This window comes from Lineus longissimus, chromosome 10 (genome assembly GCF_910592395.1).
Source record: "Lineus longissimus chromosome 10, tnLinLong1.2, whole genome shotgun sequence".
NCBI classification, from domain to species: domain Eukaryota; kingdom Metazoa; phylum Nemertea; class Pilidiophora; order Heteronemertea; family Lineidae; genus Lineus; species Lineus longissimus.
In genome coordinates this window covers 17176044-17189261 of record NC_088317.1, presented here as the reverse complement: position 1 = coordinate 17189261, position 13218 = coordinate 17176044, and the positions used below count along the sequence as shown (strand labels likewise).

At 42.5% G+C, this 13218-nt stretch overlaps 1 protein-coding gene across 1 annotated transcript; it reads left to right on the top strand.

Annotated features, from left to right (window-relative positions):
* The first annotated feature begins 79 nt into the window (after window positions 1–79).
* On the top strand, window positions 80–12890 carry LOC135494384 (uncharacterized). Its single transcript, XM_064782304.1, has 21 exons — window positions 80–218; window positions 453–620; window positions 1187–1354; window positions 1787–2056; window positions 2305–2472; window positions 2639–2800; window positions 3221–3277; window positions 3660–3824; window positions 4360–4527; window positions 4898–4986; window positions 5311–5494; window positions 5766–5930; window positions 6183–6347; window positions 6740–7009; window positions 7732–7896; window positions 8214–8375; window positions 8628–11126; window positions 11640–11681; window positions 12106–12195; window positions 12387–12434; window positions 12800–12890. Exons 1-21 carry the CDS (start codon window positions 80–82, stop codon window positions 12823–12825), a joined length of 5370 nt encoding a protein of 1789 aa, XP_064638374.1. The 3' UTR covers window positions 12826–12890.
* Window positions 12891–13218: the final 328 nt, after the last annotated feature.

Genomic DNA, 13218 nt, shown 5'->3' with positions numbered 1-13218 from the left:
GTAATCGCAACAACATTTATACTAAGAAACCATAACATTTTGATAGGTTTTTATTCCACAAATGTGGAGGAGCTCGGGGATGAGCATCGCCTGGTGGCTGTTGGTGGTACTAGGGCTGCAGACCATTATTGCAAGTCACGGGCATAAGGTCAAATCGAAACCTCGGGTTCGAAAATCTGGACCGATCCTACCTCCACAGCCAACATTCTTAGAGAAAGGTAGGTTTCAAATACCATAAGGCTTGGTTTGCATCAAGTCACCAGGTTGTCGCCTGTAACGTGTCACTTTCAGAACGAACAAATCTGTCTCATAAGATTCCCGATGTCACTTTCAAACGTAAGTCAGTTCCTGACATGTGACATAAACCGTAACAAACGACCAGTTACAACTTGAATCCGGTGTAAACCCAGCCCGGCCGGAGTTAAAGCACCTTATCTCCAATTCTTTCTAAGGTGCCATACCCACGACCGGTGGCACAGGGAAGGGAGAAGATTGTAAATTTCCATTCAAGTACAAGGGGAAGCCATACAACACGTGTATAACCAAGGAGAAGAGAAAGCAGCCTTGGTGCAGTACAACTGATGATTATGACAAGGACAAGAGATGGGGATTCTGCAATGGTAAGTGAGGGGCCTCATAGCCTAGTTGTTATACACCTTTCCAGAAATGGGGCGCTGAGTGTCCGAAATAATGATGTCATAAGGGGAAACTAGGCCTCATGGTGGAGGGACAAAGGAGATAGCCATGGTTGACCAACTCACTTGAATGCCTTTGATGACGGACAAGGGGGAAAAAATTAGTTCCAATGCAAGCCACCAATTTCGGGAAGCATGTATAGGGCCCGGATTTGAACCCGGTGAAACCCAGGATTGTATTTCTGGATCGACCTGGCTTTCAAGGAACTAAAATTCCTGGCTCTTGACAGTCCTTCGAAGGAGACGTAAACCGAGGCTGCTTGTATCTGGTGTCCATGCCAGGGCCAGCAACAGACCCCACCAAGTGAGAAACATGAGCAGCTTGCGTGGACTCCATCTCTGGCCAAAGAAGTCACTTGATCAATAAACCCAATCAGCGACATATCGTATTGGCACAAAAACAACGGACCAAATGTTAACACACTTCTGATAGGTTAATTCAAATTGGCCAGCTTTTTTGTTTTTCTAAAAGCTCTTTCTATCTCCTCTAGGTTCCATAATCGCCCATGCCGGGAACAGCCACGGGGAATACTGTGTCTTCCCCTTCACCTACTTGGGGCAAGTCCACTACACGTGCGTCAGGTCGTCATCGTACCCAGGGACGTGGTGTTCCACAACGAAAAGCTATGACAAGGACAGGAAATGGGGGTACTGCAAGCGTAAGTGATATCTAAAAAGAGAAAAATCCAATATATATTTGATATCAAACCTCAAGTTCGTGAACAGCAGTCGAACGATCAAACCACTCACTTAACTGTTTTAAGCAAAGACCCCTCCGCGGATGTCGCGGTATGTCAGCGTGACTTACTCGCGACATTCTCAATCCGTATACTACATGTACGACTACGACTACGAGCGATGGCGTCGTAAATCGAGAAGATGGCTTCAGTTTGGGTTTGTCGGCGTTTCTGTAATAAAGTTTTTTACAGGCTGACATGGTCGGACCAGCTGGCATATGTTTTCACTCCTGCCAGCATTGCCCCACGGGCCATGGAATACAGAGAAGAAGTACATAGCAGCCGTTGCATGTCATACAGGTAGCAGATTCGTTCACCAAACAACCAGTAATGACGTAGCCGGTTTCCTTTTAGCTACAATTTGCCCTTCCGGCCAAAACTTCCAATGGGAGATACGGACAAATACTACCATAACCCTGAAGCCTCAAAAGCACGTCACCGCCACAAACTTGGACAGATGCCAACAAACCTGTATCAAGGAAAAGAACTTTAAGTGCAAATCCACCCAGTTCAATATCGCGAAGAAACGATGCAGCATGTCAACACTGCATAAAAAGACACTAAAGAAGGATCAGCTTGTTAGAAAGTTCGGGACAACTTATGCAGAGTGGAGATGCACGTCTGGTAAATTGATATCCGATCCATTTAAAGTCACCAATTTGTTAGATACGCTTACTTGTCACAATGTGGATCTTTTGTTTCAAAACATATTCGTCGAAAACCGTATCGTTCAAGTTAGTCAGGATCCCACACTCATACTAGTAGCGCCGCTTGGTTTTTCTGACGGCCACTGTCCCATTACTAGGGAAGCGGCGTAATCATGCAGTCCCTTTAACAGCGCATTTTCGACCATATCTATACGACTTCTTCAGGTCAGGTGAGGACGTTTGGAGGCAATGCTAAGGGGTCAACGTGTGTCTTCCCCTTCAAATACAATGGACAGAACCATTTCTCCTGCATTGTAACCACAAAGATAGCACGACCATGGTGTGCCACGACTGGCGACTTCGACAAGGACAGGCAGTGGGGACTGTGCATGGGTGAGTATGAGATTCTATTACAAACCTCGATGAAGCTCAATGATACCTCAACTAAAGAATCGTATCTGGATTTTTAACCTTGGTATTGTTTTAATATGTCATTGTCAATGTAACATCATTGTGATTCTGTGTTTGATATTGTACACTGTGTCAATTTCGGTTTCAGTATCGACGAAGACCTACGGCGGCACAGGGGGTGGAAGGTATTGTATCTTCCCATTCAAGTACCGAGATATCTACTTCTACAGCCCAATCAAGGTCAAGAATCGATCATGGTGCGCCACGTCATCAAACTTTGATCTTGACAGGCAATGGGGCTTCTGCAAAGGTAGGCATTGCGGTCAATTCAAATAAATCAGATTGTTGTTGACGATGCCTTAACCTTTTGCATGCAGTATGTCAAGGACTGGGGTAACAAGTATGTCAGGGAGCGGGGTAACTTTCGAAACTTTGTGGCTCACCCTACTGTGTACTCAAATTACACTGTGGGAGGCAATTGCCTTTCTTTATTCAGGGATGCATAGGTAATGCACTTACAGTCAATCCTAAGAGTACGTGATTAGCAATGCAATACACGTCAATCTCGACAAGTATTGTCAATTCCAGTGGTTCTCAGTGCGATACGGGCATTCTGTTAAGGACTAAAACTACCCGTTCTCCAATGACAGCAACTAGCGTATTCACTCCTTAGCAGTACCAATGTCGAGGCTTGGAGATTGATATCCACCGTATCATCACTTCGTTCCAGAATCCAAGTGTAATAAGGGTTACACGGTACTCCATGGCCGATGTATCAAAGATGAAGGTAAGCCTGGTGAAGGTCAGAGTCAAGGTCAAAGTCAAGGTTAACTTATTCATTAAGAAATCAACCTATTGATAAAAAGTTATCGAAAGGCATTTCTGCTCATCATTCTGTACAAACAATTGATGATGGATTGATCTTGGAAATAGACTTATGCAAAAAATATTTTGGTCGATCGGAAGGACACAAAAGATCAAGCCATTATGCAAATCTTTATTATTCACCCTTTGAGACATCCTCTTGGAAACAGGGCCTACAACACGACTCATCCTTGAGGAAATAAGTATATATGTATCGAGTGAAATGGCCTGATATTGTCAGGATGGCTTTGAGATGGCTGGTGACCTTTGTTGCACTAAAATTGCACTTTTTTCTCTATCTTCAGGTATAGTGCAGACCTTTGGGGGCAATGGAAAGGAAAATGACTGTGCTATACCATTTTGGTACGGAGGGAAGCTACGTTACTCCTGCATCATGGACTACTCGAAGCGACCATGGTGCGCCACGACCAAATACTACCCTCTAGATAAAACGTGGGGCTATTGCAAAGGTACGTTTGGAATGATAACGCAGCATCGCTACTTTGTTACCGTCCATAATTCCGCCGTGTCTTCATCGCCTCTGCGTGATGTAGATGTCATTTTGACCCGTCCGGTCTTTTCGGACTGCTCCGGGAACAGTGGAAACATCAGTCCTATGGTGTTTGATATGAAATAACCAGCCGAAATTCCTCCTTCCTACTTTGTAATCATGTTTATCTTATATCGGATTTTTAATCCAGGCCTCAATAACTGGACCCTTGTGCTGACCGTACGAAAAAGATTTCTTTGCAGAATCAAGAAATGTTTGAGTTTGAATGTTGAAGAATTAACCGAAGAGAGGCTTCCTCTGATTGTTCAGGCTCATACGGAGATTCTGCGATGGCAGTCAAACATCTTGAACCTGGGACAAGAAACGCGCGAAGCTCCTCCTCCACAAGAAGCGTAGTCAAGGCAGAAGACCTTTTTTTACGTGTCGTCATGTGGTGGTAGATCTCGTGTTACTGATAAAATCAGCCTAGAGTTTTCGTTGACCTTATATTACAGGCACCGTCCGAGTCATAGGTGGCAACGCCGAGGGGAGCTTCTGTATCTTCCCGTTCAAGTACCGTGGCAAGTCGTATAGCCGGTGCACGCAGACAGGGGGCTTCAAGCGACCATGGTGCGCCACCACGGACAACTACGACAAAGACAAGAAGTGGGGATTCTGTTCTGGTAAGGTTGCTTGCCTGATTATGTGGCTTCTTGGATCGAGATCGCAACAGAAAAAATCGGCCAACGTCGAATGTTCAACTAAACTCAGCCCAACTCGTCAATGATGTCAGCCCAATTCAACAGTGGTAAAAGAGCGTATTGGCGAGACCGATTTAAATAAGCAACATCTGATTCTGGCAACATGCAAGTTTTGTATTTGAATTGTCAATTGCTATTTTGAGATTTCTAAGTAATATATCCACTCGTAATAATCGTCCTATCAGAATCGCCAAATTCAATATTACCGGCGCAGCCCTAAATTGAAATGAGTGAGTAGGGTGGATGAACAAAAGATCAGCACCTTCGACACACCTATTTTTTGTTCTTTCAGCGGGCCATTGTCCAACAGGTGAAAACCTTGACTGGGTCACCGAAGTTCACCATGGGATCATTGGACACGATGACAAAATCGTACCCGAGGTAAGCGGCCAAAGAGCTCTTTCATTGGTGAAGAGGGTGGAAGGTGGCTCTCCTGAGAGATCAGCTTATCCCTGTTGTCTTTCGGGTCTTTCAATGGAAGGGTTTGAGTGTGACCTGGTGCGCCCTGTCAAGTAACAACTCCCCTCAACACACCACGGAAAACCGGGTTCTCGTGCAGGATGAAGCACTTCAGACAATGATGCCTTTCCTACGCTGCCGATGAACCTATAGGCAAATTCATGGTATGTTCGATCTTATAAAAACTTTGAAAACGCTCCTGTTCTAGTTTTAGAGCGGTTTTTAAGATTCATCGTTCTATTCAAGGTAACGTCCGTCAAAGAATGTCAACTGCTTTGCCTCGGAGAGAGATCGTTCCGGTGCCGATCAGTTGAGTACTACATCCCTGGCCAGGCATGCCTCCTCTCCGGTACCAACGTGAAGCGGGCCGGGAAGATGCAGTACGGGCATATGGCGAATAAGGTGTATTCGGAATGGATGTGCAGTGCAAGTAGGTATTATGCGCAAGTATAGGGCAAGTATAGGCAGTTTTCCCCTAAAAAATGTTAACTGAGAGAAAAAGGGCGTGTAACAGAGTGGTTCTAGATCTTTCTCATCTTCCCAGTGATACTCTGACACGTTTTAACGTGATCTGATCAGTTAGGTTTTAAAAAACCTAACTGATCAGATCGCGGGTGCGTTTAGCCTGTCCTGTAGAATCTCCTGATACCTTTGTGAGGATGATCTTCTCAGTGAACTGGTCGGACTGTTTTCTTTTTCAGATCAGATCGAAACGTTCGGAGGCAACGGCAAATCCAAAGGATGTGTGTTCCCATTCCGTTACCATAAGAAGATCTACTATAGCTGTATCATGCAGGACGCCAAGAAGCCGTGGTGTTCGACCACCAAGGATTATGATAGCGAGTCAACATGGGGATACTGCAAAGGTAAACAGAATAGCTTTCATTTGCCTTGGTCGGTGTGAAAGTATTCTAGTGACCCTGTAGAACAAGTGCTACTCTATTGTTCATCGAGTGTTCAAGGAGGCCAGAGCGTGGGACCACAGTTTTAGCTTACAATATATGCTTATATTCCCTGGATTATCCTGCCAACTAGGGTGTTCGACCATTGTACACCGGCCACGAATTGTCTGCAAGATTTAAGATGAGTAGATGCAGTCACATTTTCCTATCTTCCAGAGCCGATCCAGACTGTCGGAGGAAATTCGGATAACGCCTACTGCATCTTCCCGTTCAAATATAACGGCCGGTACTACTACGACTGTATCGAGGCGGCCAACAAGAACCCATGGTGCTCTACTACGCCAAGCTACGACTTGGATAAGAAGTGGGGATTCTGTAGAAGTAGGTCATAATCGCATTTATATAGCTTCCGAACAGACTATTGGAGCTCTTCTGGAGCTTTTGTACCAGCTTCTGCCGGCAGCCGCGTTAATTCAAAATCCTCAAAGAAGTATTGGGTAGCAGATACACTCATAAAAATAAAGGCTTTTCAGCTATTGAAAAACAATCAAAAGGTCTTTCAGCCAACACAAATATGCACTCTGTAGGAGTTTTTTCATGGTAAAATAAAAAACAAAATGGATTGTTGAGATTGTGAAAACCTTAAACGTTTTTAATTTGCCAGAAAACCACTACGGGGTGCATATTTGTATCGACCGAAAAACCATCTGAGGTTTATTTCTAAGACTGTAGGTTGTGTTTCCATCTCCTAACAATCACCTATCCTTCTTCAGGTGAAAAGTGCGGCATCAACGAAAACCTTGAATGGTTTGAGGAAAAGGACCACTGGATCTCTGGCCACAAGGACAAGATAATCAACGACATCAACAATGTGGAGGATTGCCGCCAACTCTGCCTCAACCAGAAGGACTTCTACTGTCGGTCGGCGGTGTACTACACCATTGGGCACGCTTGTTATCTTTCAGGAAGCAACAGGATTACGGCGAAGAAATTCTTCATAAAGAGGAAGTTTCATATTTATACCGAATGGCAGTGCAAGGGAGGTACGTATGTAAATCAAGAAACGCCATGCCGGAGATCAGAAGGCAGGATTTGACTGGTAGTGCGGTCCGAAAGAGATAAGTGCGCAATCACCTTCGAACTATAGCTCCCCGCCCTCACGCCCTCATCCGATCCGCTGTAATACTCCAGCTACATTATCATGAGTTGTTTCTCTAACGGCAGACTCAGAACCAAGCCCTATACTGGCAGGACAGGCGGGAGGACAGGTGGTATATAGATCGTTCTGGGTTGTTAAGTAGGACATGTTAATGGGGTCAGTTCAATCAATAAAATCATCTAGACCTACACTGCATTGTATTCTCACAGCCGAGTACACTGAAATTAATCATAACATGTTCAGGCATTCAGCTAGATCAACGTTGCGGATTGTATCGGTCTGGACTTCGTTTTGTGTTCCATGTAAATATTTCAAAAACTGTTTTTGCAAGTCTTGTAGTTTGTCTAATATCCCGTGACCCCATCATCTTCGGCCATCATTTGCAGCCGAAATGTTTTGCATATGTTATCTTGAATGCCATACTCCGGCGCGGTGATAGTAGTGTGGTTAGGCGGTTCTACTGCTTGAATATATCTGCTTGGAGAATGCTTAGAATGCTTGCTTCTGATTGGCTAGTCTCGGTCAGTTGCTTCCTTGACTGGAGTATGATAAAATGAGAACCCACTGAGCCTACCCAGTTAAGCGATTGTATCATTCTTCTTTCAGGGGAGATAAAGACGTACGGAGCAACTGGCCACGGGAAACCATGCGTGTTCCCCTTCGAGGTGAAGGGGCAACTCCACTATTCCTGCACCATGCAAAGAGCGAAGAAGCCCTGGTGTGCCGTGACCAAGCATTATGACAGAGACAAGAAATGGGGGTTCTGTAAAGGTGAGGGTTACAAAATCCTTGCAAAATATCAAAAGACCCTTGCAAAGACGTGGCCGTGGGCTGCACGTACATCGAAGTTGTGCTTTGGCACTGTAATACAGGTCGAGGATAGATCCCAGGTGTTTCAGTGAACCACTTCGCAGCTCTCAGCAAGCTCATTACTTTTGCAATGCAAACGGACACGCCCACCATGGATCATTAATGAGTTACCCCAGATGGACAAACCTCAAATGCTTCTCATCAGCAGGAGGCATTTTCCAGTAGAAACTGTAACAAAAAGCGTAGCGTCTTTTAACTTGCTTCGACGTTCATTTCAGAGACAATCAGAACGTACGGAGGAAACACCAAGTCGGAATTTTGCATCTTCCCCTTCAAATACAAGGGGAGATACCACTACGAGTGCATCCAAGGCAAGAAGGACAAGTGGTGCGCTACCACCAATAATTATGATGAGAATGGGACATGGAGCTACTGCAAAAGTAAGGACTTCACGAAGTATTCCTTTTACTGGTTTCATATTTCTGTTACAGCATGATCTGGGGAAGTTTCCCATACTTTGTGTTTTCTTCCTCGATTAATGAAATATTGATCGAGCGTCCGATTCGGTATATATAGATATAGATACAGCACATATAGATTTATAAACTGCGACATACTTTTATGATAACATAGCGAAGGCTTCCTGTTCTGGTAAAATTACTTAGCCATACATTTTCCGTTTTGTATTACAGAAATAGTCTGCCCACATAACACGCATCTTATCAAGGCAAAGAAGGACAAGAAGGGTCAAGAGAAGCAAGCTACCTGTATTTCCAACTTACGGGAGGCAGTGGTCGTTCATGCTCAGGAAACGATTGGTCCGAAGTCGAAGAAGAAGGAGAAGTCAAAGGAGAAGAAGAAGGAAGAGGCGATGAAGAAGGTGAAGTCAAATGCAACGGGGAAGAAGAAGCCAGCGAAGGAGGTCAAGTCGCCTGAGGAAGGAGCAGGAAAGGGGTCAAAGAGGGAGACGGGGAAGAAGAAGAAGAAGAGAAAGAAGGAGATGGATAAAGACAAAGAAAAGAAGAAGGATGGAGGGAAATTGGGAAAGAAAAAGGAGAAGAAGAAGAAGGTTAAAACGGGTAAAGAAGAGGAAATGAAGAAGGAGAAGGTGAAAAAGATGAAAAAGATGAAAAAGAAAGAAAAGAAGAAGAAAAAGGGAGAAAAGGATGGCGACAAAGGAGAGAAAAGGAAAAAGGAAGGCAAGAAAAGTAGAACAGAAGTCAAAGGCAAAGGAAAAAGAAAAGGGAAGGGTGAGAAAAGAGAGAAAGTTAAAAAGACTAAAAAGACTAAAAAGGGAAATAAATTGAAGAAGAAATATAAGGTTGGGCTGGGAGAGGGGAAGGAAGGCAGGAAAGAAGCGAAAGAGAATAAAAAAAGGAAAGGTCGGAAGGGTGGGAAAAAGGAGCTGAAAAAGACTGATCAAGACAAAAAGGCAACGAAATCTAAAAAGAAAGACTATGGAAAGAAGAAAGGCGAGAAGGGCGAGTCAAAGAACAAAAAGAAACATGATAATACGAAAGGGTCGAAACGTAAAAGGAAAAAGGAAGGAAGAAATGGGAAAGGGGAACGGAAAGGCAAGACCATTGTTGCTGCCACCCTCCCACCAGGGACCGGGGTCATGGTTTCTAGGAAAGGGACATTGTACAGTAAGGTCGGGGGTGATGTTGGTGGGAATAAGGCAATGGAGGGACAAGCGCTGGAACCTCCAAAAAGCCAAATGCCACCTAAGAATGTTATAATAAATTCTAAGGAAAGTGTGAAGGGTGCTAGTAGTACGAAAAAGGCATCGAAGAAGGACAAGAAGACGAAGAAGAGGGACAAGAAGAAAGATGAGAAGGGGGAAGTGAAAAAAGACAAAAAGGAGAAGAAAGACAAATCAGGAAAAGGGAAGGACGATAAGAAGAGGAAAGCGAAAAAGTATAAGAAAGGAAAGAAAGACAAGAAAGACAAGAAGGGGAAGACGGATAAGAAGGGTAAAGTGAAAAAGCACAAAAAGGTGAAGAAAGACAAGAAGGGTAAAGTGAAAAAAGATAAGAAGGGCAAAGTGAAAAAAGACAAGAAGGGTAAAGTGAAAAAAGATAAGAAGGGTAAAGTGAAAAAGCACAAAAAGGTGAAGAAAGACAAGAAGGGTAAAGTGAAAAAAGATAAGAAGGGTAAAGTGAAAAAAGATAAGAAGGGTAACGTGAAAAAAGACAAAAAGGGTAAAGTGAAAAAAGATAAGAAGGGTAAAGTGAAAAAGCACAAAAAGGTGAAGAAAGACAACAAGGGTAAAGTGAAAAAAGATAAGAAGGGTAAAGTGAAAAAAGATAAGAAGGGTAAAGTAAAAAAAGATAAGAAGGGTAAAGTAAAAAAAGATAAAAAGGGTAAAGTGAAAAAAGATAAGAAGGGTAAAGTGAAAAAAGATAAGAAGGGTAAAGTAAAGGAAGACAAAAAGGGACATAAAGACAAGAAAGGGAAAGTCAAGAAAGTCAAGAAGGAGAAAAGAGACAAAAAGGAGACGAAGGACAAGAAGGGAAAAGACAAAAATGTGAAAGTGAAGAAAAACCAGAAGGGGAAGGACGACGAAAAAGGGGAAAGGAAACATAGGAAGAAGGATTTTTCACTTTTCGGCAGTGCATGGCCATGGGCAACAGTTGATAAAAATGGTAAACCTTTAACGTCGAAGAAAATGTCGAAGTCTCAAGTGACAAAGGCGTCCCCTGTCGGGAAACACGTCATGCCAAAGGAGGGAAAGGTGTGGCATGGAGTATCCACGTTCAAACCAATGGCACCAGTTAGGCGTCCAATTATGGTGGACATTAAAGAGACACGGTATAAAAACGAGGCCCCGGTCGTCCCGAGTGGTCTGTTTCAGACAGTGACGCTGTCTCCTGAGGAAGTTTCACATGTGAAGAAGGTGAAGAAAGGGGTACCACATATTTTGGAAGGGACCCGACACCATGGTGTTTGGAAGGGGAAGGCCATATTGCCCGGGGAGCACAAACCGATCAAGTTCAGCGCGGTTGATCCTGGGAAGCTGCATGATATGATGAAGCTACTGCGGCCGTCGGAGCGGAAGAAATTTGAAGACAAGATCGAAAAATTAGAGGCAGAGAAAATGCAGAAGAAGAAGAAGTCTAATGATGATGATGATGATGACGATGATGATGACGACGACGATATCAAAAGAAAAGGAAAGAAGAGGAAATACAGTAAGTTTTTAATGGGTTTTATATTGGGTTTTATTATTTTGGATCTCGTGATGAAAAGTTACATGCAAGAAGTGACTTTTCCTCTTTGAATGCCGAATCCTTGTTTTGGAATGAGGTAATCTCTATATCGTGTTGATATATATAACCATCGTCAAAATATAGTAATCATCTCACAATTGGGTTTTTTTTTTGTTTTTTTTAAAATCCCACTTGCACGTTTTCTTTAGTAATGACTTTTATTCTATCATGTATTAATGTTTTATTGTTTAATTATAAATTGTTAGGCGCTTAAAAGTTTTAACAACGTTAAGCGCTATAAAAATGTTTTTAATAATAATGATAATAATAATAATGCAACGGGGGTTCATATGCTGCTGGTACGATTTTTGCGGTGTAAATTACAGGCGACAATAACTCTGACCGGTTTCTCGTATGTACTCTATGAGCTGTTTCGACGTACATGTATGATACAGTGTACATTATACATAAAATATATATAATTATTTCCCCCAGAGTGCATGAAGGGATATGAATTCCAAAGCGGAAAATGCTTAAGTAAGTAAACCAAGAATTGACTATGAATTCTTGGTAACACGCATTTATTCAGACACGTAGGTATAGCATTTAACTATGGCAAGGAGCGTTTGCCTGTCAGGCCTGTGTGTATAACTTGAAGGGGACCAGATTTACTGTTCTTAATGGTATTAAAGTCATCTGTCCTGATTTAATGTCATAGACATAAGACATGAAACGTAAAATATGAAGTTAACCACGTCATATTGTAAACTTAAGTAGAAAATGTCAGATTTTGTAGCGTTCACACAATTCTCTTATTTCAGACTTCAGATATTAATTCAATGTTTTTTTGTTTATTGTTTTTGTTTTTTTGCAAGATTTTTCAACATTTCTTGATCGCTTAATATAGTTCGCTTTGGTGATTCTAAATTAATTTCATCTTACGAAAATAAACTAATTCCAGAATATGAGTGCCCAGACGGCTGGAAAAGAAAAGGATTTGAATGCTTCGACCCAAAATATAAGGGAAACCACCAAAATAAACCACCAAAAGGTATGTATGATTTCACGTCAACTTGTCTATTTCTGAAACATGGTTCCCACCCTTTGTTAGCTTGTTTTTTTCATGTCTTTGTAAGATGTTATGGAACTGTGCGAGCCCTGTAAAATATACATGAAGTAGCAAAACTATTTAGAATATGATGTAAAGTCGCTTTGTACATTTCATTTTCTTCTTTTTTCTAGATTTTAAATGCAGGAAAGATGCTGTATTTGCTGGAAACGGGTGTCTAGGTAACTATTTCCCAATTAATGGAATGACCGCAATGGTATGATTGAACATATACTGTTGTCGCGGTATTATCGCTCAAAAAGGCTTTCTGGTCAGTTGTCACTATCGAGCGTTTACCTTTCACCAAAAATAAATGAACGCCTGTGAAGGCCGCGCGATTTTCCGCTTTCACTGCTGTGTCGTTGTAGACCGAGAACCGCGACATTAATTTCTTCAATTTAATTAGTGATAAATTCCCTTGTATAGCTCTGCTTTTAAAACGTGTAAAGACAAAAGGACAAGAGGACAAAAGCTTTCTCTTCTACTAGTCTCTACACGGTACCTTGTTTCAAAACCTACCGGTATACTTTCATATTTTATTTTTCAGATCTCAAAAACCCGATTGTCTCATGATCATTATTACTACGCATGTTCGGTCTACATCAGCCCGCTTCCGCCGACTGCTTCTGAAGGGAAGATTGCAATAAAATTTGGTGTATTAAATTGATTGCTTGTTTTTCTTTAACTCGTGGTTTGGCCATCTTTCCGACCATCCCCATATTCAATTCGCTTGATTTCAAATCACAAAAAAACCCGACTTTACGCCAACGGTCAGTGCCCAACCCTCGCATCCATACACATGCAAATTAGAAAAAAAGGAAAATACATCAATCTCATCGCTTTTTGTTACAATGATTCGGGCTGTTCGCTACAGCGAAGCAGATCTTTCGTGAAGAGATTCCTTGAATCCATAAAATGAAAGTTGAAAAAAGATGTGTTCGGGGAATCATGTAATATTCCCTCGTA